Here is a 24,483-nt window from a genome sequence, read left to right on the forward strand (position 1 = left end):
GTGTCTGGCGGATACTTCTGAATTCCCCCAGATCAACCTTGGTGTGGAAGCCAGATCTGACGCTTGGTCGAGGTGGTACGTTGCTTGTAGGGGGCTGCAGGAGTGGCATGGTCGACTATCCTCCGCCAACCTCGTTTGCTTGTGGGCTGCAGCCCTAGCTAGCAGCGTGACTCGGCGACACCACCAGAGTGCTGTACGATGTACACATACATCGTACATCAGAGACGATGGAGTTGCTAAACCCCACCCCCCTCATCCTCGTGTCAAGGGATCGCGGATCCAACACCCACACCCCATCTCCACAAGAGAAACACCTCAGCAGGTCTGGCAATGTTCCAACAAGGTCACCATTCGATGCACCCCACCCTCCCAGTCACTAATTAGCCCTTCAATCCAGTGGCAGGTAGGATGGCCCACGGTGCCCGGTCCACGAGCCCAATGCGCTTGACAACTCATGGCCGGGGACACACCAGCGTTGTGAAGGACAGCAGAGCGGCTGGAACCATAACGTCCGAAATTGAGGGGGGTACTTTGCGCCCTGGGTTACTCTGCCAAAGAACAGCCTCGGTCGTTGTTGACAAGCGCTGTTCTCCCACCTCAACAGCAACCATAGCCTAACCCCGTTGTCGCCGGGCACGCTTTCCCCGCTGGCTTTCTCCGCATTCCCGACCTCGTTGTCGGCAGGCAGGTACATCCACCTAATCCTCGAGATAAGGTGCCCCATGAGCTCCCTAATAATGACGTCTTGAGGTGGCCGCTCAACACAATCATGTCGCTCCTGAATCATGATCATGTCAAATTGGTGACCGCCAGGTTGTTTCCTAAACGGTATGGCTGGCACATGATAGCAGCATATTGAAGTCTATGGTCGCCTAAATGTCTGATGTTGGATCCATTTCCATTCTCCGTCGTGTCAAAGGTACTCTACAATTTGATTTCGGGTATGAAGCTCCCGTTAACTGCCCCTTGGTCTCCTCATAGCTTCGGATTCTTTAACAGGAAGCGAAGGGATCGAAGGGATCTGGGCCGTCTGCTTCTTCTTACACGCGATCCTGCGTTGGTTTTGAATCTCCCAAACGGATAGTGGTTCCTCTTCCTACTTGTACTGCTTGTTGTGGCCTTTTTCTCGCATCGAACGCTGTAGCTGAGAATACGTCAGTCGTCAGGTATCCGGGTTGATGGAGGGAAACGAAACGTACTATTCAAAGTAAAAGTGCTTCTTCTGGTCCCTGAAGCTTGCTTTCGCCATGACGCACTCCATGGTCATCTCCTGACTGAGTCGAACGTCCATGTTATCCTGACACCATCGCTCCAAGCCTCTTGTAATGTCCCGCTCTGTCATCCGGATCAGACGGTCTGCCTGACCGTCTAGACACCACGAACTGGTTGGTGCACGGTGTACGAGTACTTTCGGAGAGATGATCTCGATGCGATCCGTTGTTTCAAAGTGTTGAGGAACATCGTGGAGCGGGTGGATGACTGCGTCCATGTTAGCCTCGAAAAGGCGTCGCGCGACATCGTCTTTTTGGCACGTGTCGTCGTCGCATCGAGGCTTGCGGTCGAAGTCATGTATGTCCAGACAGCCGTCGGGTTTAAGGGATCTGGTCCAAGCACGGGTCAGTTTGTGCCAGGATGGAGGATAAAAAGGCTCACCTGAAAGCTCTCTCGATCAGACGTCGTCGATTCTTTCTAAGTCTCGCGCTGTTGGCTATATGAACATAGCTGAACTGCTTTTGCTGAAACCACTTATGATCTGGAAGCCTATTTCTGTCAGTTAAAACTGCAACGATTGGAATACGCGGCATACCTTTGCATTAGGTTGATGGCATTTACGCGGATCGAAACGCGTTTTTCGATGTTGACGACTTTTTCGTCTCCGTATGTATTCGAAACTATTTTGCATTCGACCGCCCATAGTTCTGATTTACCGCGGACATCAAGAAAAACTGCCCTGTCAGCTGACTCGATAGGCCAACCCAAGTATAACCGGTCCAATAGCGCAGTCACTACTTCTCCTTCTTCCCATTCGTGATTGTCGACTTCCAACAGCCCAACTGCTGAATTCGCAGCAAAGCAGATTTCGTAGGCTGTGTTCATATTCTTGGCTGAAATCTCGTCACTGACTGTCGGTCGTTCACATCTCGGATTCTGTTGATATTGTAGGTTTGTGAAGGAAGTTTATATAAAGATTTTGGATAATAGAACACGGCTCGGCCCTGGGTGTGGTTCTAGACATCCACCTGGCCTGTGAAGCCAAGGTAGAGCCTTTCTTTCATCATCTTGCCTTTGGTGTCAAGGGTCTTTGTCAGATGTGGGTCCGGACAGAAATGACCTCGCAAGGGGGCCTCTCATGACAACTAGCACACGAGCGCACCATCGCAGGCCCTGTTCAAAGTTTCGGTCCAACTGGCTGATAGGTTGCGGCAATCGATCAGTACCTGGCAAGTTGCATTCTTCAACACCAGCAATAGTGGATCGCGACCACCGGAAGTCGCCCTCCTAATTTCAGCGCTCACCAATCCCAGAAGATGTGCCAGAACCTGCTTTTTGTTGGAATTGTGCCAGTGAGTCCGAATCCAAACGAAGCCTCGCGCTTGCAATGGCGATAAGCCAACCTCCGTACTAACAAGGCATGAGCTTTGAACAGATGGAGTGATCTAACCTGGGTATAAATGTTCGGATGCGTCTGGAAACCCAGCGAAAAGACGGCGAGGCAGAGCTTGTAGTTTTCTGAAAACGACTAGTTTTGTTTGTAGGTGGGCCTGTATCAACTGGAGGTGACTGTTCGGACCCCCGGCCAATAGAACGCCACTAGAAACCAAGGTGGGAACCGGCTAAGGAGTCGTTCCTCGGTGGTCTGCTGGCAGCATCGGTGGCTTGCTACCTCCATCGACTGACAGAACCCGCAACGCCGCCGAGCGCTGCCAAATCCTGCCCCTGTTTTTCAATCTGCCAGTACTTTGACACAAGCGAAATGTCTCACTAATCTGTATTTCTATTTGCTTAGAACATGTCTATCATCCATCCCCTATTTGGCATCGAGACAACGAGCGATACATCAGTCATTTTCCCAGATTCTCCGTTTCGCGATTTTCTCTGCGGTCCAAATGACTGCGGATAGTGTTAATGCACTCAAGCGCCACTAAATGATCCAAAATAGGGAAGACTCACAGCCTGCAATAATAGCGATTATGAAGTTCATAGATCTCCTTCAAATCCGAGGGATGGGGGTCCATGCCCGGGGGTGCATACTGTCCGGTTCTGAGAAAGAATTCTACGCAGATGTTGAAGCGATGGCCAAGCCACCAGTTGCGATAGTCCTCGCTCCACGGGCTGATGGGTAGCGTGACAATGTCTTCTTTGACGTTGACGAACCCGGCTCCCTTTAGGAGCTCCTTTGTTCTCCCAAAGTCCAGATCCTGCTTGCCGTTGTCTGTGTCTTCTCTGTTGAGGTTTTTCAAGAGCAAATTTCGGTTCAGAGTCGGTCTATCGTAGTCGCAGAGAAGCTCCAAGTTCAACGCCTCTATTTCCAAGCAGCAACCTGATTTGAGATGCCCAAATGCCTCTTTGAAAAATCCTGGCCAGTCTCTCTTGTCGCCAGGGAGCACTCTTGTATGGATCAAGTCGAACCGATCTTTTCTCCCCCATAGGTCAGCTCGGCCTTCTTCAAGGAACTCAAGGTTTGTGGGAATACTAGGATTGCAAACTCATCAGTGAGGAGACACGTTGTGGCATTTTAAGACGTACGAGGTCGGCCGCAAGTTCGGCGCACCAAATCCCACCACCTTGCCTCCGTCTCTGTAGATCTGGCTGCAAAGGGGGTTTAGTTCTGACTCCCTCTCGGTCCGTGGAGTTTGGCAGCTTACTTGGCCACCTCTATAGCCCAAATGCCGGTACCTGTTCCGTAGTCTAGAACAAGACAATGGGATGGCCGCAATGTCTCGAAGTATTGCCCTTTGAGGGCCAACTGTGTCATAACATGATGTACGTAGTCCCAGCCATCTTTTTGAGTCTCCTAGATTTCTTTTAGGATGAAGACGCCAGTGACAAGGGAGTTGTGGAATACATCGTCGGATGTTGCTGAAAGCAGTTGGTCATTGGCTCCGCCGCCCACTTGCTGCTGCTGGAGATTGAAGCTGACGATCAACGAACGGACAATAATCTGTCAGCAATTGAAACATCAGTAAGCTAGACATTGGAGTACGTACCTGTTTCGCCGCATGGTCATCTTTGAGCCCTTAGGGCAAGAAGTCAGCGGCCATGAGGAAAAGTTAAGACTTGACCTCAGTCCTCGGTCAGGAAAGAAAGCCAACGATACGAACCTGGAATAATTATTCTACAGAGATTGCAGGACCAGAAGTACCAAGTTAAACGGATTCTAGCTCAAGCAAGTCCTAAGATTCACCATCAGAAATTGAACCGGAGCACTCATGACCACCTCCGATCGGGTCGGTCTCTTTGTCGCCTGCCAGCGGTGCGGGGTTCGCGTCGCGTCGCGAACAACCTGCAAGTGTTTCCAACCACGTGATCATGTACCATGCTGTGGCCAAGTCGGTTAGAGCAGTCGAAGCGGGGCAGATTTTCAACAAAGTCATGAGAGGTCCAATTAGGCAGGCTCTGCAGGCTTCGCGATGGCCGGCACAGAGGGAGGCTGAAGATGGAAATGCCACCGTAGATTGGGAGTCGCGGCTTCCTTGCGAGGACTCCCACATCGAAAAATTTACAATGGCGTGGATCGGGCAGCATGGAGATGGATCCCAATGAAGAAGGCTCGGAGTGACCGATGAACAGTGATCAGTACCAAGGAATCAGAGCACAGAACGTGAATAGATTGCACTGTGTGAGTGACCGGTCTGGTTAAATTCCTGGTCCTGTCCTAGGCAATAATCTAATACGGCGTGACAGGAAATGTCTCGTCAGAGGCTCCTGTCAATACCGCGCGCCTTTGGCTCAATCCGGACGATTGGAGGGTGTGACAAGACCTGGGGTCTCTGGGAATTATTTCCGAGGGTTCCCTGGATAGTGGGCTTATGCTGGTAAATAATCCGGCAGCCAAACTCGTGTTCCATTGACCGCCTGTTTCGCAAGGGAATACTGCACTCGCCAGTGAAACCAGGTAAGCAGGTAGGTAGACACTCAGAACGAACCACGAGTGGATGATGCCCTCGTGCCGAAGGCATTTCACCAAAGCTATGATCAAATCTCTGCGAACGGTGCATAACTGGTCCATGATGGGTGCGTTTTGGAATAATGTACTCATGCTCATTGGTGGCACGCAGTAAGTTTTGTGCAGCGGATAGGTTAAGAGCGGTGGCTTTGGGCGAGATAATTATGGCACAGAATCGATTATTACTTGGATCTCCTTTCCTCTCCACAGATCCAAGACCTACCTACCCACTTTCAGTCGCTGAGTACCGAGACATGGGCAGGTACGCAACATAGTCGACGGCCAGCGCAAACTCATCCTGCTGTGGGACTTGAGCGCGCCCTCAAATCAAAACGCATCTTGGGAATCGAGCAAGAGTGAAGGCGTTCGTATCTTGCGATGTCAGGGCTCAGATGAATGAAGTAAATGTTGTGACTGGCCAAGTGTCGGTTGTACCTGTTGCCTTGGGGCGTCTGCAGACTTTCAAGAGGTAATGAACATAAACATCTCAAATTCGGACAGTCAATGGTCCTTTCCCTCATTGCGCGCCTCGCTCTATGATCTTTGGCCCTGTTGCCCTCCCTGATCATGTGAGTAGTTTGTCTGCAGGAAACCATGCAAGGACAAGGGCTGCCTTGAGATTTGAGCCATGTTACATCGCCTGAGAGATGGTTGCCTCGAACAGAGGAGCTCAAAGGTCCTGAGGGGATGGTTTTCACCTTCCTTTGTGGGAGTCAGGTGTGCATCCAGATTTTGACAGCAATCAAATCACAGCGAAGGCTCACCACATGATTACCATGACTTCGGAGGACATTCGACACTGGAAGGATAATAATCCTAGCCTGGCGGAAATGCCGGGCTCAGAGATGTGCTTTCCAATCTCCCACTGTCCTTTCGTGTCGTGTCGGCCCCCGCTACACATGCATTTACACTTCAGAATAAAGAAGGTAACACCTAAGGTGGGCTAGAAACCAAACGTCCAATTTCATTGCAAATTTTGGCGGGCTCATAAGGAATCGTGCAGGCGTGCGATACGCAGGCCGAGGCAATTGAACACAAGTCCCCATCTCGGCCACGTCACCTAGGAAGCGCTTGAGGGTACTTATGAATAGAAACATACTATTGGCGAGAGGGTTGAATGATGGCACTAACGGTGAGGCTTGGCCGTGAACGCCCGTTCCCACCCATCCCCTGAGCCCAAGAGGCGTAGGACGGTGACGGAGTCATCAATCTGAAAAGTCCCAGAAACTCAGTTCTAAGAAAGCAGGAGAATGCAATAACGAAATTGCATCATTGGATTACGCCGCCGTAGTCATGAGCACCGATCTTTCCACTTCAGGCCACGAAGCCAAATGTCGTGTTCCCTTTCCTTTGCCCCATTTTGGTGGCAAAGCAAGAAACGAAAGGTGTGCGATAGGAGAACTATCACTCGTGGCTCAGTGGCTAATGGTCTCATTGCTCCCCGAGCCGAGAAATAAGCGCCCAAGGGAGCGAAGCGAAACGCCAAAGCGGCCTCTGATAGATGCTCTCGCATCGCCAAGACTCCGAGGTTCAGTTCAAGGCCCTGTAATGAATGTTACTGATCCCATGCCCGCACAAAGCTGCTAGTCTGAGCGATAGGCGGCATGTTGAGATAACGGTTCATTTTAATTCAACCCGGGATCCAAGGAGCGAAAATGAACGCCAATGGTGCCTCCAGTGGATGTTCTCGTGTAGGAAATCACGCGATTCCTCGAATTCACTCTTGTCTTTGAAGTAGACTTCGTGGGATTGGCAAAAAAAATTTGGTCGAGCATCGCCAACAGCAGCTGAGTCAGAGGTTGAAGCACAGTCTGGTAGCGAGTGGGGTTGAAATGCTTTCTGGAGCGGTTTCGTGCAGGTCGGACATTTTGCCCCTATTGATCATTGAGATTATAGCCCTGCAGCGGAATTTGACGGCCGGTGATTGTCCCGAAAATTTGCCCCTGAGTCCGACGTAAGAACGGGAATTACCCGTTCTATCACCAACTGGCACGACCCAGCAGCTGATTTGCATCATGTGACTACAGCAAGGGGAAATTTGATCATGTTAATCGAAGGCTTCAGAGTTTTGATGTTGGCTGTTGTCAGCCATAATGCAATCTTGAATGGATCATAATTGCAGCCACCAATGCACGATATATGAATTCGGATGCTTTCAAGGAGTTCAGTAAGCCTATCGCTCATCCATTCAGGCGAATCAGAGCAGCTGGCTTTCAAAGAGTCCCCGAATCGATGAGCCCATGGCACACCTCTGGAGGGGCGTCCTATCGCAATTTCCGCCCATTCATCACCAAAGACAGCAGCGTGTGATGATGTTGGCGGGTGACGAGCCTACAGAGGACATGAGTAGAACCAAGGCGATAGGTTTTCGAACACTGTGTCGGGCAAAGCTTGCTGACGGCTTCGCCTCGCTTTGTCGGGGACTGGTGGCAGATATCAGCAGACAATTGCTAACTCTAGTCATATTCCACGAGGCTACTGTTACCTAATAAAAACTGTAAGTTACAGAATATAGATACAAGTCTGCTGCGGCATGAAGGGTCTGAGCTGTTGACTGTTCATTCATGTCTCCTTTCACCGGGCCGAGCTCAGACCGGCACGCGGCAGCCGGCTACTGAGATCCGTCAGCGGCCTCTGGCACATGTTGGCCCTGTCGGATGCTTCGTTCCCGTCTATGGAGATTCACTCAAAGTACCTGACCCTTAAAGTCTAGCAGAACTTTACCATGAGACAGGGCTCACCGTGTCTTCATCGCGGTCGAACCACCACATTCCTTCCCCTGGACGGCGGGTCTAATAAGCCTCCTAGCGTCTTGGATCTACATTCGGTGCAACTGTTGATTCCTCGTGTCGGCCATAGAGTACCTTGTACGAGCGTCTTTGCCACAACGTACAGCCAGGGCCTTGTGTGGGCCAGTCCCTGCGAAAGTGACTGAAGCGCATGATAGCCTCATGCAGAACTCATCGAACCCGCTCTTCATATCAAACGAGGGAAATCCGATCAACAATCAATCTTCAGGACCGACCGGCCTAGCGATGATCTCGATAATAGTGGTGTGTATCCTCTGCGGGACTCGATGACGAGTGGCTGGTGTTGCCATGGGCGGCACTCTGGCATCCAGGGGCTCGAGCAACTCGTGTTCCAAGCGTGCTACACGGTCAGTCCCTGCTACACTTGGTTCTTCATGATACCTACCGTCATGGACCGAGGTTAGTCAGATGAGAGGGGTTGAAGTCACGCCACTCTTGGGCGGAAGAACCTTTTCAAGCGAGCTGGTTGCCTAGGGAGGCAGGTGCGAATCCATGACCATCAAACCAGCGTATGGCCACTGAAGGCTTCAGGGAATACATAGAAGCTGGAAAGATGCCTCGAGCCTGACAGCCGCTGGCACAGAGACGCTTCCTCACCGTGGGAACACCCATTTGACCTCACGGCTCCGCCCCGCTCACACATAGCGCCTGCCATTTGAGGTTGAATGAACCAAGTAACAGTGAAGGTGAGCTGGAGACTCCGCGTTCCAATGAAATTCCAACATTCACGCGAACCGACCATGCTTATGATTCACACAGGCCGATTTCATCTGCATACCAAGTCCATTGCTGTCAACAGCCGGCAATCAGCCTAAGGTTGTACGTAAGGAGCTGATAAACACTGTCCTATATCACTACCCGTGCTGTTCTATTCCGGAACCGGTGGTCGCGGGTCATTCGAGCAGCAGCTAGCCACTCTGTTGATGGAGATGACGGAGTTGGCGTTTTATTTGGACCTTGTTAACAGGCACGATGAAGCAAGGAGCCGAGGGAAAGCCCATTCTACTGCTCTACCATCCAAAACCTCCCTGCACATCATTCACTTTGTGTGGTGGGACCTCAGCAAAGCTCCTCTGAAGAGACCATTAGTGTCGGGACCAAACCCCTGAAACCGAGGAACCCCGCGGCCAGGACCAGCATCCGCAAGCCGCTGAGGATGAACTCCAGTGGCCATACCGCAGGTTGCCTTTCGGGAAAACACGGGAGTCGGCTCTCAACCATACTCAAATTTCTCTGGTCTCAGAGCCGTGAGTCAGTTATGTGCATCCTAAGGGGCAGTGTACGTCGGGCTCTTGAGGTGCATTGGCCGGACAAAGATCAATCGGTTTAACTACGAGGACTACTCTGTGGATCGGTTCGGAACCCTCGCCATACGCAGATTCATCGACGAAGTGTGCCGAGAGCCACGCGGAAAAGACACCCAGCCCCTGGTTGAAAAGCGACGAGATGCCTGCACGCTGTCTCGGTCTCATCGAAATTGGCCACCACGAGAGTCTACATGTTCACTGCTGCGGTCATGATCGGAAGACGAGGGCTCACACTCTAAGAAGACCTTCCGAATTGGTTTAGGTGCCTTAGCACACGACAACTTCCTAGGAAGTCATCAACCCCTTTTTAGCAATCATGACTTGTTCCTTATCGTAAGAGATCTCCCTGGTGGCATTCTTCGTTTGTAGTAGAGTCTACACTTGCTTTTTTAGGTATGTGCACCCACGTTACTGCATTCGAGGTCCCAACAGATGCGGTTCTCGGTGTATGGTCCCCCACACCCACTGTCCGTCAACCAGCAGCGCTCTGGCGATCGACTGAAACCTCGCATAGCCACCGTGTAGGCTTTAACCGGGTTCAGTTAAGGTCACATTAAATGGCTGGGGGCTTCGAGGGGAGTAGGCATCAGGAGATTTCCATCGACCGAGACTACTTTCCGAAGCTGTATGTAGGCACGCCCAGAGTCACAGGGGAGTACCGCCAGTACGCCCGCAACAAACACCAATTGGCAGGACACCCATCGTCCAGAATGGGATATTTGCAGTGTCGCTCGGAAATAGCGGCCTCGGGCTTGACTCTGGCCTGCATCGTACGGCAGGGGCCAAGATAGAGCCACATGAGGGTGATGTCCATCAAGCGATACTTCTCGGTACACTGTCATGTGGAGAGCGCACTGAGACTGAGACTTTTGGTATCCGTATTGAATGCACGATGTCAAACATCAGCGACCTGACAATGGTACCCCCGTCTCTTGTGGCGTGTGGGAAATCCCTCACCTAAGTATATCCGCGAGCTAACCTTACCGCGAAGTTTCGGACGTGTTCCTATTTCAGATTGCCGCATACAACAGAGGGCTTGCTCTGTTTGGCTTCTCCTGCATCCCCCGCAGATATCCTCGCTGCGATACTCGGATTGATAACCATCATGGGATCATCCCTAGACTTCGCTGCATGGTACATCACGCTGAGTGTGGCTGCATCTTGGACTCGACTGTAGTGAGCGCGGCATGGGGGGAATATACATAGCTGTCAGCTATCTACAGTGAACTGCGCGAAATATGTGCATGATGTGGCACGGCGCCGAAGCTGCACGCTGCGTTCGACCTTCCCTAGACCCCTTCGTCCAACAGCAACAACTGAGCATAAATCGATACGAGACGACCTCTAATTCTTAATCGTGCATTTTAGCAAGCAAGTAGCAGCACCGGGCAGGGCTTCTGCTCGAATTTGGCGTCGAAGCCGAGGAAGACAAAGAGCTCTCCGTCGGAAGGTACCTCTTGGTACGGCGTCTCGCGGCAAACGAAAGGAAAAGTCGAACGACCACCATCGGAGCTTCCCGGAGCCGTCAGGTTTGGCCATCATAAGACACTGTGCATTTCGCAAGCTTGCCAGAAAGACACCTGAAATGGGTCTGCGTCCCTGTGTTGAGTCCACTGAAAATAGCTCGGGGCACATCTGGTGATTACGCTACTCGGTAGTCCCATTCCAACGCTCCTTTACCCTTGTTTGCATGTTCCCACTCTTGTCTTCTAGGTATCACTGCCCTCCGCTGTTCTGTGTGCTGAGGGCCGAAGATGCCGGCAAATGGGAACATAGGGGTGTAGGTACCACTTGCAGGCAAGGACGTAAGGCTTCGATTTCTGTCAGTCTATCAGTGTCTCCTGCCATGGATACGCCCGGGTTTCCATATCACTCGTCTCTGTTTGGATCGAATTTGGACCGATCAATCATGTGCTCCCAGGGAACTTCTGTCTTGACTCCCTTCTTTGCACAAGATTTGCATACAGAGGAATCGTAGTCAACCTGCGTCACCACCACCTTGCACCGCTTTTGGGTCTGGCTGTACCGGTAACACCACTCAGAAGCACCTGTGAAATGATGTCCGCAGGCGTAGTTCCGTCGGTACCATTCGCACATGCTGATTGAAGCAACAGGTGATGTTGTGGAAAGCAATCGAAGCTGGGAAAACTGATGTCAATATGAGTGAATACGAAGCGCGAAACAAACACCAAGTTCTACCTTTGGCGCAATGAAGTAGTTGTGACTATCGCTGGTATTGATTTTTGAATATTCGATCGGTGCAGAAACGAGCAAACATGCAATGGCCTGTGCTGGTCATTCGAGAAAAGGAGGCTCGACTTGCTACATTGCTGTGAAGCGGTGCGTGCAAGGTATGCATAATATATCACGGCCGGGACCTTTTCCACGTGATGCATTTCATCCATGCAAGCCTCCGGCGGCAACTCGAGGACACTGCATCATATCAGCGGCTGACGCGATGATGAACGAATTGGCCAATCGCAGAAGTTATTCAACGCGATTAAGCTGCAGCTGTGGACATGCGACATGCGTATGGGCTGGGGGACGGCGGAGGGAAGGTCTTCGCCGACCTTAGCCGGTAAAGGGGGTTTGAACAATGCTCTGATGCAAGAACTCCCATCGATCGCAGCTACGATGGAACGCATAGTGCAGCCCTGTCCATGAGTATGCCGAGATCAACGTATCATACATTTCTTCTCAAAGGTAAACGGCGTATTATCCAGAATATGCGGAGACGGCGATCAACGTAAACCCCATGCGAACTGAATCTTACTCAGGGCCCAACGATGTTCCCCGAAAGGCTCGGTAAGTACGATGTACAGGTACATGAAACTCGCACAAGTATTGCTGACGTACCTTGCCACGAACGCTTCTTTAGGCATAGTGCGTTTCTCGGAGCAGAGGGTGTCAGAGGTGTACATCTAGTTTTGCCAAGCAGCGGCAGCGACTGGGACGCTTTACCTTTTTGGCTGAACTCGCAAGTTTTTGTGAGTTGGACAGAAACAGTAAGCGCCATGCAAGAACAGGCTAAGAGGTACAAAGGTACGCTCAGCAGGGTGTGCTTGTAGTGCTGGGTGCGTTGAGGTGTTTGCCTTTTGGGCTAACTTGTTTGGGCGAACTCGCGAATATTTGCGAGCTGGACAGAAACAGTAAGCGCCATGCAAGAACAGGCTAAGAGGTACAAAGGTACGCTCAGCAGGGTGTGCTGGGTGCGTTGAGGTGTTGGGCCTTTAGGCTAACTTGTTTAGGCGAGCTCGCAAATATTTGCGAGCTCACCCAAATCGGTAAGCGTCAAATCGGCTGTGTTGGACGTCTGCCCCTGAAGCAGGCGCCCAAGTCTCCCTGTCTGACTTTCCAACTTTCGTTCCGCACAACAGGTACGGATGGGACTCATCAGCATGTTGGCCTCGTGTAGTTTCCTGCCCTGATGACATCTGAGCAGTGTAGGTCCAGCTACAACGTGTGGTACGCTATCCTTGTCAAGAACTCCCAGCTTGCTAACCATAGGCAGATCACCACGCCTGCCCTCTCATCCACGAGACTTCCAACAGCCTTACCCCGCCCCGTGTCCGACAACGATGCCCAACCTTCCTCCTCCGTCTCGACAGTCCCCTCCGATATCACCGTCGAACCCGCCTTCGGCCCCCAGCGATCTCGGCCCGACACTCCCCGAGGGTAATCCCGAACCAGAACCATCGAACGAGGCGTCCATCTTGAAAGAGAACAAGGATGTCTGGATAGAGTCGCCTAAGAGCTTCTTCGCATCTGCGCCTATTCATGTGGACACATACACTTGCTCCGACCCGCAGCTCGCAGTAGCTGGGACGATTGCGTTCAGATTAAGAGCTGGAGAGTTCTATCGGTGTCGATTAACATGGGGACAACGAGGAAAGACAGCCTTCCTAAACCATGTGGCCAAGTACAACCCCAAGTTGTCTCGGGTTGACTACGACAAGTGGATGAACTTTGGCAAAACTACAGAAATCATCTCCCAAAACTGTATCGCCGGTACCATTGTAGCGAGCAGCTGTCTATCGTTGCGAGATTCAAGGTCGGTTGACTAACCCACTTGGCGAATCCTGCTCATTTAGTATTGGTAGATATCGTATGGTCCCACTAAATAAAAAGAACAAGCAACACATTAGTTTCCTCGAAGAGCTCTGTAAACCAGAAATCCGACGTCTTGCAGCTAGATTTCAAGACCTCGAACAAGCGTTGGCAAAGTACATCTTCAGGGCATACAGTGGTCTGAGGAAGCGAGGAATCAAATCTCGTGGTTACGACCAGCTGCAAGACTTCTCCTTACAGCAAGCCCTTTACGTCGGCTCTAGATGTGATCCACTTCCAGCTGAACCGTGTCAAGATACGGTTATCGACTCGTTTTCTCACGACCCCACGCTCGACAACATAGGCAGAAACGGCCCTGTCGGTGAGGAGCAGCTGCCCTATCCAGATCAACAGCCACAGGCAACGGAGGAATGCAGCAAAATCCTGACTCCTATCTATGTTTCTGGGCAGTCACATGAGGGCGGCGCATATCCCATGAGTGGACATTTGCAAAACGACGTACAGCAATTTGAGGGCGTTACAGGACAACCATCACAACAACCGCCACAACCAGTTACCTCATTCTCTTTTGCGCATGATACCTGTCCAATAAGTATGTTGTTGTTGTTGTTGTTGTTGTTGTTGTTGTATTTAACGCCATGGCGGCAAGGTTGGAACCCTTGTCGCAGACCTCCCGAAGGGTATGTGGCGTGGAGAGCCGTGGGCTAGGACTATGTACTTCATACATCGCCCTTCCTTTCGTCCTCCAAATCCTGCCTGATGGCTACTATGCCTTCTATCTGTCCCTGGTTCCCGCTGGTTCCCCAGTTTCATTGCTTCCCGTCTATTTCCCTTTAGGGGTTGAGTTGGCTGTCTAGATCCCGTGCCGAAGCCCGTTCCCTAGTAGCGTGGACAGATCTTCCGGAAGAAGTTTGTCACGTGCAGGAAGGCCTCAAAGCCTTTTGGGTCAGTCATTAGTCCCTTGAAGTATCGTTCAAGAGACCCCATAGGTCCTATGGGGTCGAGCGGACCAGTTGGGTAGAGGGTGGGCCACTGCTGCCTCCTCGCCAGGGTCGCTGGGCAGTAGACCAGATGATCTACTTCCTTTGCCTCCCCGCAGGAGCAGGTTAGCAAAGCTTCGGTGTGGTTAAAGCGTCGGTGATAGTGTTCAAAGTCCCCGTGGCCCGACCGGGCCGCTAAGAGGTGGTGAAGGGTGCTCCGTGGTAGGGCGAGTTCGGGAGGGCAGGAGAAGTGTAAGCTCAGTCCAAGCTGGGTGTAGCGTTCTGTCGCCTCTTTACCCCACCACTGTCTGTACTGGTTTCGCAATCGTTCTCTACCAAGCCTCTTGATCCCGGAGAGTGTAGCTAGTTGGCCTAGCGGGACTGGCAGCGCTGTGCCCTCCTTGGCTAGCCGGTCCGCCTCTTCGTTGCCCTTAATCCCCTCGTGCCCTGGCGCCCAGTGGGTGTGGATGTTGTATATCCTAGCAGCAGCTTGGATCTCGAGAACCGCTGCTTGCGAGGTGTCTGGGGCCTCGCCCCGTATTCCTTGGATGACACTGGTGTTGTCGATGCAGATGTGTATGGGTTGGCCTTGGGAGGTTAAGAGGGCCCGCCGGAGTCCTATCCTCGCCCCTTCAGCCTCAGCGTCGAACACCTCTGCTAGACCGAGTCGGCCGCAGCCCTGGGCCACGCGCCTGTTGCTGCGGTAGATGACAAACCCATATCCTGTGGCTCCGTTCGTCGCTTTGGAGCCATCGGAAAAGACAACCATGTGGCTGTCTGGTACGGTCTTTAGCCAGGCCTGGAAAGCTTTGGCTGCTTCTTTCTTAGTCTGCAGGACTATGAGGTCTTGTGAGCCTGGGAGGTGCTGCGGTTGGATGAGTGCTGGTCTCGGGCATTTTGGTGCAAGGTCTGCAGTCCGTTGGAGCTTCGTCTGCTGCCGCCCTCGTTGGGAGAGCCTCGGGACAAGAGGGTGTTGTAGATCGACCTTCTTTAGACGTGCTGCAAAGCGTAGGCGGACTCCTTCTAGAGCCACCTTGCTTGGTGGTAGTCCAGCATCCCTAAGGAGGCTGCGCGTTGGGGTTGTTTTCCAGGCCGGCAGGATAGCCCTTGCTGCCGTCGTGATGACCCTTTCGAGCTTGATTGCAAGACCCTTCTGGCCTGTAGTGACTTCATCTATCGGGAGAGAAACATTGCGGCCGCTATCGATGGCTCTGCCAGGGGCTGGCTTGGTCATGCCTCCATACCAGGTCTCAGCCCCGTAGAGGGCGATTGGCAGGACGCAGGAGATCACAGCCTTGCGTACAGCAGCGGCTGGGAGCCCGCCTTTTGTGTTTGTCAGGTGTCTAAGATGTTGGGCCGCCTTCGTCGCCGCAGCCAGCTTTGTTTCAACATGGTGTCGGAAAGAAAGCCTCTTGTCGAACCAGACCCCTAGCCAACGTATGGGCTTCGTTGATGCTACGATTCTAAGGTGTCTCGCCTTGATCTCTGGCAGATCTCTTTGCTGATTATGTTTCCTTGTGAAGTGGATAGCCTCGGACTTCTTTGGGTCAAAAGCGACCTTGTTCTCCGTTCCCCAGTCGAGGATACGTGTGATCTCTTGGCCGAGGCTCGCAGCATTACTCTCAAGGGAAGGGCCCATAGCCAGAAGGCCGATGTCGTCTGCGTACCCGAACCGAAGCTTCGGGTCTTCTGCTAAGATGTCTGCGATGTAAAGCAGGAAGAGAATAGGAGACAGCGGGGAGCCCTGGGGCAGCCCGCAAGCCAGGGGGAAGTCCTCTGTTGTTGCGTCCTCCAGCCTGACTCTGGCTGTTCGGTTTGAAGCAAAGTGGAATATCAGTTTGGCCAGGCTGTGAGGCCAGCCTTGTTGGCGTAGCCGGACAATCAGCCGGTTCCGAAGGACAGAGTCAAAAGCCCCTTGGACGTCCATCGTCACCAATGTAGCTGTGAGCCCTTTGTCAAGGGCCATTTCGATGTCGTGGGCGAGGCAGGTGGTTAGGTCAACCGCTGACCTGCCAAGTAGAGCCCCTATTTGTTGTGGGCTGGTCACCCCTTCTAGGATGGTAAGGTAGGACATTCTTCTGGCTATCAGCCTCTCGAGACCTTTCCCAAGACAAGATAGCAGGGCTATTGGCCGCCAAGATCCGGCTTTTGAGAAGTCTGCTTTCCCTACTTTCTGGATCATAGCGACCTCTGCTCTGCGGAAAGGCTGGGGGAAGTAACCCGTCTGTATGCAGGCCTGGAACAGTTGTCTGACAGGCTCGGATACAAGGTTCCAGCAAGCCTGAAGCAGCCGTGTTGTGATCCCGTCGATGCCAGGGGTCGTGGTCTTTGTCAGGGTAGCCTCCCTCAGCTCTTCTTTACTGATGGCATCATGCCAGGGTATCCGTCGTCGAGAGACCGTAGGGACGTCGAACGGGTCTCCGGGCAGGTCATCCTGTGCACTGAACCTCTGTAGGAGGGCTCTTCGGAGTGCCTGGGCCTTAGCCTGAGTGTCGTTGATCGTCTGGCCCTCCACTACCAGAGGGGGGGCTTTGAGCCCTAGGCTAGCCTTTCGCCAGCCCATAATCTTGTAGAGTTCTTGGTCCGAGGTAACTCCTTCGATCTTAGCAGCCCAGTAGGCCCGCTTAGCTTTCCTGACTGTACTCAAGAAGACCTTCTGCTCTTCGAGGGTAGCGAGACGTGGGGTCTGCTCTAGTTCTTGGGCTTGTCGGCAGCAGGCCTCGCGGTACGTTCGGTGGGCTTCTGCGCACTCTTGTGTCCACCAAGGGGCCCCCTTCCCATGCTTTCCTCGATTCTTTCCTACAGCCTGGACAGCCGTGGAGAGAAGGTCGACTAGTCGTTCCGCTTGGGTGTCCAACTCGGCAGGGGTAGGTGCGTTCTGGAGGGTAGGTAAGACTAAGACTCCTGCTCTGATCAGGTCTCTAAACCGGGGTAGGGCCGAGTCTGGGACTGATAGTGACCGTGGTTGATCTGTCTGTTGTTGTCGGTGCCTATGAAGCGGGATTGTTGAGACAATTGCTTGATGATCGGCCCCTGGGTGAAGGTGTGGGCTGACCACTGCGTGTGCGAGCGGAATGTTCGAGAAGGTAAGGTCAAGTACATGGCCTTGGGCATGGGTCGCAGTCCCTGTCTCGCCGATGAAAGACAGGCCGTGGCCATCTGCCCAGTCTGCTATGTCGTCCCCCCTATTCCTGTTCCTCGATCCGGGCTCCCAGGAGTAGTGATGAGCGTTCACGTCCCCTGCCACAAGGACTCTTTCTGGCGGCCTGTATCCTAGGAGGGTTGTGGTCGTGTGACTGTGGGGATCTCCTGGTTGCCTGTATACGTTAACCACAGTAATTTCGTTGTTAACTGTGATCCATAAGATGTCCCTTGTCTGTGCGGGCCTCTGCTGCTGGGCCTTCCACTTCCTCCCTTTCCGTATGTAGGTCATTACCCTAGGTCTGGTCTCCCTGTCCTTCCAGGAATCCACTGGGACGTAGGAATCGAACCCTGGGTGTGTGTTGATTTGCATTTTGTCAACATAGCCTATCCAGGGTTCCTGGACCAGTATAATGTCGATCAGCTCAGCCCAGCAGAGCTCCAGGAAAGCTGTATGTGCTGGCGACTGCTTCCCTACGTTGCACTGAGCTATGCGTAGCACCTGTGGAGAGGCCTGCTTCGGCCTACGTCTCCGAGTCGAGTTCCAGGTGGGTGTAGGCATTAGCAACGTTGTAATCCGGTTTCTGGGCTACCCTCTGACTCCTGCTCAAGAGAGGTAGGATAGCGCGGTTAGTCTGGTTAGTCTGGGGAGGACCCTCGGCATCCTCGGGCTCATCCTCACTCATGCTGCTACTATCGGTGTCCCTGTCCCCGAGGCACACAATTGAGCTCTCGGAAGGTGTCCTTTTGCGTGGCCGCTTGGAGCCGGGCGGTTGATCCTGGTCGGTGGGAGGGAGATCCCCAGGCTGTTGGGTGCTGTTCCGAGAGGCGCTTAGGCCGGCCTCATAGAGGGCGTCATAGGCCTTCTGTCCAACCTTGCGGATCCGAGCCCGCTCCTTCCGGTCTGGGAGGGCAGGGATGCCGTTCATCGTCATAGGCCTAGCTGGGCAATTCTTGTGGCTAGCCTGGAACGGGCCGCAACAGTTCGCACACTTCGGTTTAGCTGTACAGGGCCCAGTCTCGTGCGAGTCTGAAGGTCTGCTGCAGTTGTTGCAGAGCGGCTGTCGGTTGCAGTAGCTGTTTGAGTGGTAGCCCTGGCAGCCGGGGTCGTGTCTGATGAGCGTCTTCCTCTTCTGAATGAGTTGGGACCTGCTGCTTTGGTTGAACAGTCTGAAGGGCTGTACCTCTGTTAGGAATGAGATGACCCAAGAGACTTCGTTCGTAATGGGGTTCGGCCCAAGGCGGGATTGCCGGGCCCGGGTGGGCTTCAGTCTTGTCTGGGCAAAGACCTCGTCTTCGATCAAGGTGGCTGGGTCCAGGGCGTCCCCATCAACGCTCCACAGTTTGGCTGGGCAGCGCGGGACGACGTAGGTAAACCACTTTATCGGGGTCTCTATCTTGTAAGCCCCTAAGCAGCCCGCTAGTTTTTGCTTGTCCGCGAGGAGGCCTTGCTGGATCTGCTTGTTTGACGGCCTCAGTGAGTATCCGGTCGCAATGTGGTAGATATGAGGGATATCTGCCAGTTGGAGGTCGAAGGTTCGGCAAACTGTCTGGCGGAGGGCAAAGGGAGCGTTCTTTCGGGCAGCCGACAGGCCCTCCTCCGGGATGCGGGCGAAGACCCGGAGGTCCTCTTTCGGTTGAGGTTGGGGCTGGGGCGGGGCCTGGGATCTTGTCTGGGGTCTGGCCTGCGGGCGGGTCGGAGCCCGGTGGGGGTCTGGAGCTGTACCTGGTGCCGAGGCCGTGACGGCGGCCCAGCTCCGGCTCAGTGGCGGAGCATGTTCCTTGTTGATGAGCTTCTTTAGGGCTTGGATCACATAGGCCGTAGCCTCTTTCGCGATCTGCTTCCTGGGGCCCTCAAAGCTGGAGACGACATTATCAACAGACTGCGCGATGGTTAAGAAGACGTCCTTGCGGGCCTCATAGTGCCTGGCCTCCTCGTCCAGGGCGGACAAGACAGAGCCAGTGGCGGTCCTACCAGTGGCTGGAGTTGAGATCGGAGTCCCCTTTGCCGTTGGGGGGGCTGGATTGAAGGTGTTAGGCTGGCTTCCCGCGAGACTGGGCCGGAGTGGCTGAGTCTCGGTATTGCGGCGGCGTTTAGCCCTTGGTGGAGAGGTTGGCTCTGGAGGTGGCCCAGAGCCCCGATCGGGGCCGGCCGGTGAGGCCGGCAGCGGTCCGATGCCCGCCGGAGGCTGTGAGGCCATCGCGGAAGGGCTCCGGAGCAGAGAAGTGAAGAGTTTTCGGCTGTTAAGGATTCTAGTGGTTCATCACCTGATTCACTAACAGCGGATGCCAAGAAAAATTAGGCGAGAGAGAAGTTATCTCTGTGTCCAATAAGTAGCCAGCACTGTTCTGTTGGCTCGACGTTGGATTCTGAGCGGACACAAACAGATCGGCCGCAACCGATTATTTCGACTTCGCAGGGAAATGGCTATGGACAGGTTCCAGCTCACTCATGGCCTCCAACAGTTGGCATACCTGTGCAAGGTTGCGTTACCTCTTGGATGGACGACCCTCAACATGGCTTAGTTCAGGAGGCCCCGCCAGGATGGACAAAATACTACGACACACCCAACTGCCACGCTCAAATTAACTGCTGTCGTGACTACGGCGTTACCGCCGCAATGACGCCACAGAAACCTACTGCAAACATTGCCTGGACACACGCACGCTTCGAAGGTACAATCGGGCTAGACGGCCGCAGTTTGTTGCTTGATGTAGGCTTTCCTCCCAACGACCAGACTTTGCTTGGCTTGGACTACAGTATTCTGGGAGACAGTTCAATGGCCGCTCTGGGTGTTGAGACATCCTTCCCTCAATCGCACAGAGCAGTAAGTAGCCAGGGACCAGATTTCCCATTGGAGAGGGGCAAGAAGACGAGCATGAGAGCGGTAGCAAATTTGGAACAACGCGTCAGGTGTTAGCAATGCTCAGCTTGGATTTCGCTCAGCTGTAATCACTAGGCCGGTGATGTTGATCTTATCTGAATAAATCGAAACCTCTGGCTCTAAAATATAGTATAAACCAGGGTGCCATGGTAAATCTCTGCAAACTTCTCCCTTGGCAGACAAAATGTTAAATACAGTCTCACTCTCACCAATGGGGATGACGACGCTTCTCAGACCAGGTTCTGTTTCAAGAGGGCGTCCAGGTTCAAGCGTAGCGATGCCTTTGGTGAATGTCATGTACACAATCTCTTCCGTTCCCTTTACTTTAGCCCTCTTAAAAGTCAGCTGGGCGCGTTTATGTACCATTGTCTTCAACATACCAGCTTGTGGTCAAAGACATGATGCCACACATGTTTCCACACCTCTGCATGCTCCTGCCGCCAGGGGTGTTTGTAGCATTTTGCGCCAGGTCGAAAGCAGATCTCGTTTTTAGTGAGAGGCACTAGGAACACTTCGGTAAGGGCGTTGCCGGCTTTTATGGCAAGTTTCCGTAGCAGGTCGTCACCCTCTGCAACACAGGTCTGGAAACTCGAGTAGGTTTGTATATCGGGAGTTGAGCCGTCGAGATATTGCATCTTTTCTCAACAAAGCATATGCATGAATAACTGATGGTGCGGCTTTACGACCTAACAGACGACGGACAACATATTTCAGCCTGATGACTTCTGCGCGGCTTCAACCGCATTTTGTGCGGCTCAGCTGCGGGGTAAGTGTGATCAGGTGACTCTTGACAAAAGTTTACATAAGTGTGCACGGGCCACGTTGGCAACTCATGGAAAGAACGATCTTTTGGGATTGGAACTTCAAATCAAGCGAAATACGCCTGCTCGCGGCCATAAAGGCTCCTTCGGATACTATGCCATCCTCAGCATTGATTGTTTATCCAAAGGGTCCCAGATGTCACCGCAAAGCAGGCCCCGATCACAAAATAATTGAGAACAAGTTACAAAGGACAACATCTCAATAGACAAGACCATCTCCACTCTGCGAGCGAGACACGAACCGCGCCCAAACAATCAACAAAACAACAGCCACCGACAGGTTCTGAGTCGCCTGTCAATCCCCGACATGGTTCGCAACATCCCAAGACAACGACGAGTCTGAAAGAACGGCATCATCTTCTGCTCAAAGGAAGCACCAGACATCAAGCATGATACGTTCGATGTCACCCAATACTACAGACCAGACAGGTTGGCTTCTTGTCGCCCCTTCCATGAGGAAAGATGGGTGTCCCTTTAAAACACGTCCTGTCTGCAGAAGCTCTCATATCTAGTAATCGAACGAGCCGAACCGAGTGGAGGAATGTGTTTCGTGGACCAGATTTGGGCCAATGCAGTGGATGGCGGTGGTGGTCAACAGATACAGACAATAAGGCCACATAGGAACCCGGCAGGAAGGAACGAGGATTTGCAGACTTAACACACAGCACACGCGAGTCCGAGAGGATGCGGACAAGACAAAGAGACGAAGCTGAGCGCCGAGGAGACACCGTGGGTACGCAGAACCAGGCATGGTGCCCAGCACCGACAGAGGCGAAACATAAGGATACGAAAGCCATATTCTAGAAGGCGGGACACAGAGGTAATGACAGGCAGGAGGACAAGGCTCTTCAACGAGGACACAAACAGGATAGATGGCATAGTGGGATTTGGGAACAGCTGGCCTTGATTCAACAACAGGGCAGAGCGGGGTGTCGCGGTTTACGATGGTTCGGCTGTTGGCCAAATCCTGCTGCTTTCCGGGCATACATAGCTTGGCATAAGAGCGGCTTCATAGCTGAGTAGGAATCAATCATAGAGCACCATTAGCCTGCGTCCCTGACTACACAGCGGTGAACACATCCATTCGACCATAATGTTACTCTCCACAACTCTTCTTTTAAGGAATGGGAAAGTTGTTGAAGAGAACTGGCAAAGCTTAAAAGAAACGCTCATTCAAATGGAGCAGGTGCGAAATTATTCAAAATAAGGAATTGGGTCTTTGTTACACACCCACACAGATCTATCACTCTTCTTCCCCAGTGTGCTGACAACGTCGTGTTTAACAAAGCGAAATAACAGATGTGCGTAAGAGCTTGGTTGGGTTTCCTCCCTTGGCCAACAAACAAAAGCATAAGAAGAGCGTACGTGAAGGCTTGTATCTAGATGGTCATTAGACTAAGCCAAAGATTAGAGTGATTTTACTCACTGCCCTCGAGAAGTGCAAGATCACAGTCGGACAGTTTCGCTTTCGCTGGCTACGGCGGTCATGGATGTGCCACGTGGAGGAGGCGGAGGCGGAGTCGGAGGCGGAGGTGTAGGAGGGTTTCGACTATTCAGCATTGTAGACGATGGGAAAGTACCTATTCGATGGCTCGAGTTCACTGGTGTACAGGCTCAGTCAAAGCCACGGTTAACCTTCATATCTGAACATACCTTTGCTGTGTTGGCTTAATATCTGATTGAGTATAGGAAACGGTTGTTGACCAAATGATATACAGAGTCTCGAGCTGTGTTGTGCGAAGACGATGAACTGATGAGGCGGAAAAGTGCATTTTATATCAAACATTCCGTTGCAAGACTTACCATGTATCCCTCGAACACATTGAGCTCTTGCCTTTGTTTTCTTACTCGTTCCCTCCGTCATTTTTTACATTGGCCCATCCTGCGGCCGCACACATTTCAACTGATCAACGGTTCGCCTGAAGGATGACCGGGCCAAATGCAGCAACCTGCTTCTCCTTCCAATCGAGGCAGAGGCTCACGTCTCCGGCTTTCATGTGCTTGCAGCTTAGATATGCGGCCAAGAGGCAGAAGCGAGGCTTGAACACGAGGATGTTGCTCATCTACAAGCATTCTGAGGTAAAGTTCATCTTGAGGTTTGCATATGCCATCGCCTTCTAGCCTAACATGCGGCCACCAGGATCCTATCACTGTCTCCGGCATATGCAACGATCTTTGTTGTCGGTTTGACCATCCCGGAACCTTGCCAATTTTCAGTACTCTACTCCTTCCGGTGCAGTGACAGAGAGAATCGTGTTGTACTCGCTGGCATTCTATGTACCATAGAGAATGCCATGAACACGTCAGGAACACATGCAGGAGCTCTGTCCACACTCCAGCCAAGCCAAAGATCGCCATCCCCAGTCATGGAGCGCCTGCAGGGCCATATATGCGGCCTCAAGGCAGCCACAGCGGTGGAAACGATCGAGTGTCAGCAAGTGACTTAAAAGGGGTCGTTTGGATTGAGTTGGTAGTGTTGCATCCGAGAAGGATTTGTTTCGATCCACGGGTCCTTGAGGAGCTTGCCCAGCCATTGATACCAACACTGACAACCGCAGCAAGTTTTCTGAGATAGGAAGAACTGGTTCAATGGTAAATTTCCAGGAAATCTATAATCAAAACCATGGGCAGTATAAGTCTTACGTCTCCAGATATACGGGCAATGGCGACGCAGAGGCCATGTTGCACGCATCGTCATCCAACGGCAAAGCAATAGGCTATCAAGGATCAGAGGGCGTTGTTCGCATGCAACGAACATGGGCCCTTGTCTTCTTCCGGAGGCTATGCCAGTATGTCTAACTTGCTCTCATCAGCCACTTCAACGGCCAAGTTCTGCTGCACCTGCAGATGTTTCTATCGGTCATTGGCATGCCATGAACACGATTGGTACATATGCAGCAGCGTGCTTCTTCCCGGTCGGGTAAGGGCTCATCCTCCTGTCTTCTGTGCGCTTGTATGTTGGCCAAAAGAATTCGTAGCGGGGCAGGCAGTAGGGGCTTCTGGCCGCAGGGAACCGATTGTTGTGTTGAATACAGGCATTAAATAAAGATCATCTTGACAGTTCGCATCTGCTCTTGTGGCCTGGTATCTCATGCGGCCACTAGGATTATGCTGCTGGCTCTGGCAATGCAACAGCCTTTGCTTTGGGTTCGACTATCCAGGAGCCTTGCTAATAAATGTTACATTACTCTTTCTGACTGTTAACAATACCTGCCTGCAAACAATTCAGAGACGTAACGTTTTCTTAACAAAGACCAAAGATGCTGCTGATAATGTTCGTGGCATCCAACAACTAGCTGGAGAC

The 24,483-nt window shown here is 52.5% G+C and overlaps 8 protein-coding genes across 8 annotated transcripts; 3 read left to right on the plus strand and 5 right to left on the minus strand.

Annotated features, from left to right (window-relative positions):
• Nucleotides 1-841: 841 nt before the first annotated feature.
• On the minus strand, nucleotides 842-2,256 carry CDEST_01992 (Putative S-adenosyl-L-methionine-dependent methyltransferase superfamily). Its single transcript, XM_062918151.1, has 4 exons — nucleotides 1,808-2,256; nucleotides 1,654-1,761; nucleotides 1,200-1,601; nucleotides 842-1,144 (listed from the first exon to the last, which is right to left on the minus strand). The coding sequence occupies exons 1-4, from the start codon at nucleotides 2,095-2,097 to the stop codon at nucleotides 976-978; spliced, it is 969 nt and encodes a 322-aa protein (XP_062774202.1). The 5' UTR covers nucleotides 2,098-2,256; the 3' UTR covers nucleotides 842-975.
• Nucleotides 2,257-2,664: 408 nt separating this feature from the next.
• Nucleotides 2,665-4,844, minus strand: CDEST_01993 (Putative S-adenosyl-L-methionine-dependent methyltransferase superfamily). Its single transcript, XM_062918152.1, has 7 exons — nucleotides 4,323-4,844; nucleotides 4,209-4,237; nucleotides 4,067-4,136; nucleotides 3,867-4,015; nucleotides 3,748-3,810; nucleotides 3,172-3,693; nucleotides 2,665-3,111 (listed from the first exon to the last, which is right to left on the minus strand). Exons 2-7 carry the CDS (start codon nucleotides 4,226-4,228, stop codon nucleotides 3,063-3,065), a joined length of 873 nt encoding a protein of 290 aa, XP_062774203.1. The 5' UTR covers nucleotides 4,229-4,237; nucleotides 4,323-4,844; the 3' UTR covers nucleotides 2,665-3,062.
• A 450-nt stretch (nucleotides 4,845-5,294) lies between these two features.
• Nucleotides 5,295-5,688, minus strand: CDEST_01994 (uncharacterized protein; the record flags this gene model as incomplete). The annotated part of the gene is made up of 1 exon (XM_062918153.1): nucleotides 5,295-5,688. One exon carries the CDS (start codon nucleotides 5,686-5,688, stop codon nucleotides 5,461-5,463), a length of 228 nt encoding a protein of 75 aa, XP_062774204.1. The 3' UTR covers nucleotides 5,295-5,460.
• A 1,684-nt stretch (nucleotides 5,689-7,372) lies between these two features.
• CDEST_01995 (uncharacterized protein) lies at nucleotides 7,373-8,000 on the plus strand. Its single transcript, XM_062918154.1, has one exon. The coding sequence runs from the start codon at nucleotides 7,408-7,410 to the stop codon at nucleotides 7,654-7,656; it is 249 nt and encodes an 82-aa protein (XP_062774205.1). The 5' UTR covers nucleotides 7,373-7,407; the 3' UTR covers nucleotides 7,657-8,000.
• A 3,104-nt stretch (nucleotides 8,001-11,104) lies between these two features.
• Nucleotides 11,105-11,614, minus strand: CDEST_01996 (uncharacterized protein). Its single transcript, XM_062918155.1, has 2 exons — nucleotides 11,484-11,614; nucleotides 11,105-11,423 (listed from the first exon to the last, which is right to left on the minus strand). Exon 2 carries the CDS (start codon nucleotides 11,379-11,381, stop codon nucleotides 11,154-11,156), a length of 228 nt encoding a protein of 75 aa, XP_062774206.1. The 5' UTR covers nucleotides 11,382-11,423; nucleotides 11,484-11,614; the 3' UTR covers nucleotides 11,105-11,153.
• A 1,013-nt stretch (nucleotides 11,615-12,627) lies between these two features.
• CDEST_01997 (uncharacterized protein) lies at nucleotides 12,628-14,199 on the plus strand. Its single transcript, XM_062918156.1, has 3 exons — nucleotides 12,628-12,746; nucleotides 12,796-13,335; nucleotides 13,385-14,199. Exons 1-3 carry the CDS (start codon nucleotides 12,712-12,714, stop codon nucleotides 14,058-14,060), a joined length of 1,251 nt encoding a protein of 416 aa, XP_062774207.1. The 5' UTR covers nucleotides 12,628-12,711; the 3' UTR covers nucleotides 14,061-14,199.
• A 5,663-nt stretch (nucleotides 14,200-19,862) lies between these two features.
• Nucleotides 19,863-20,398, plus strand: CDEST_01998 (uncharacterized protein). Its single transcript, XM_062918157.1, has one exon. It carries the CDS (start codon nucleotides 19,975-19,977, stop codon nucleotides 20,392-20,394), a length of 420 nt encoding a protein of 139 aa, XP_062774208.1. The 5' UTR covers nucleotides 19,863-19,974; the 3' UTR covers nucleotides 20,395-20,398.
• Nucleotide 20,399: 1 nt separating this feature from the next.
• CDEST_01999 (uncharacterized protein) lies at nucleotides 20,400-22,911 on the minus strand. Its single transcript, XM_062918158.1, has 4 exons — nucleotides 22,833-22,911; nucleotides 22,606-22,780; nucleotides 20,739-22,558; nucleotides 20,400-20,691 (listed from the first exon to the last, which is right to left on the minus strand). The coding sequence occupies exons 3-4, from the start codon at nucleotides 20,991-20,993 to the stop codon at nucleotides 20,401-20,403; spliced, it is 546 nt and encodes a 181-aa protein (XP_062774209.1). The 5' UTR covers nucleotides 20,994-22,558; nucleotides 22,606-22,780; nucleotides 22,833-22,911; the 3' UTR covers nucleotide 20,400.
• Between the last annotated feature and the right edge of the window lie 1,572 nt (nucleotides 22,912-24,483).

This window comes from Colletotrichum destructivum, chromosome 1 (assembly GCF_034447905.1).
Source record: "Colletotrichum destructivum chromosome 1, complete sequence".
Lineage (NCBI taxonomy): Eukaryota > Fungi > Ascomycota > Sordariomycetes > Glomerellales > Glomerellaceae > Colletotrichum > Colletotrichum destructivum.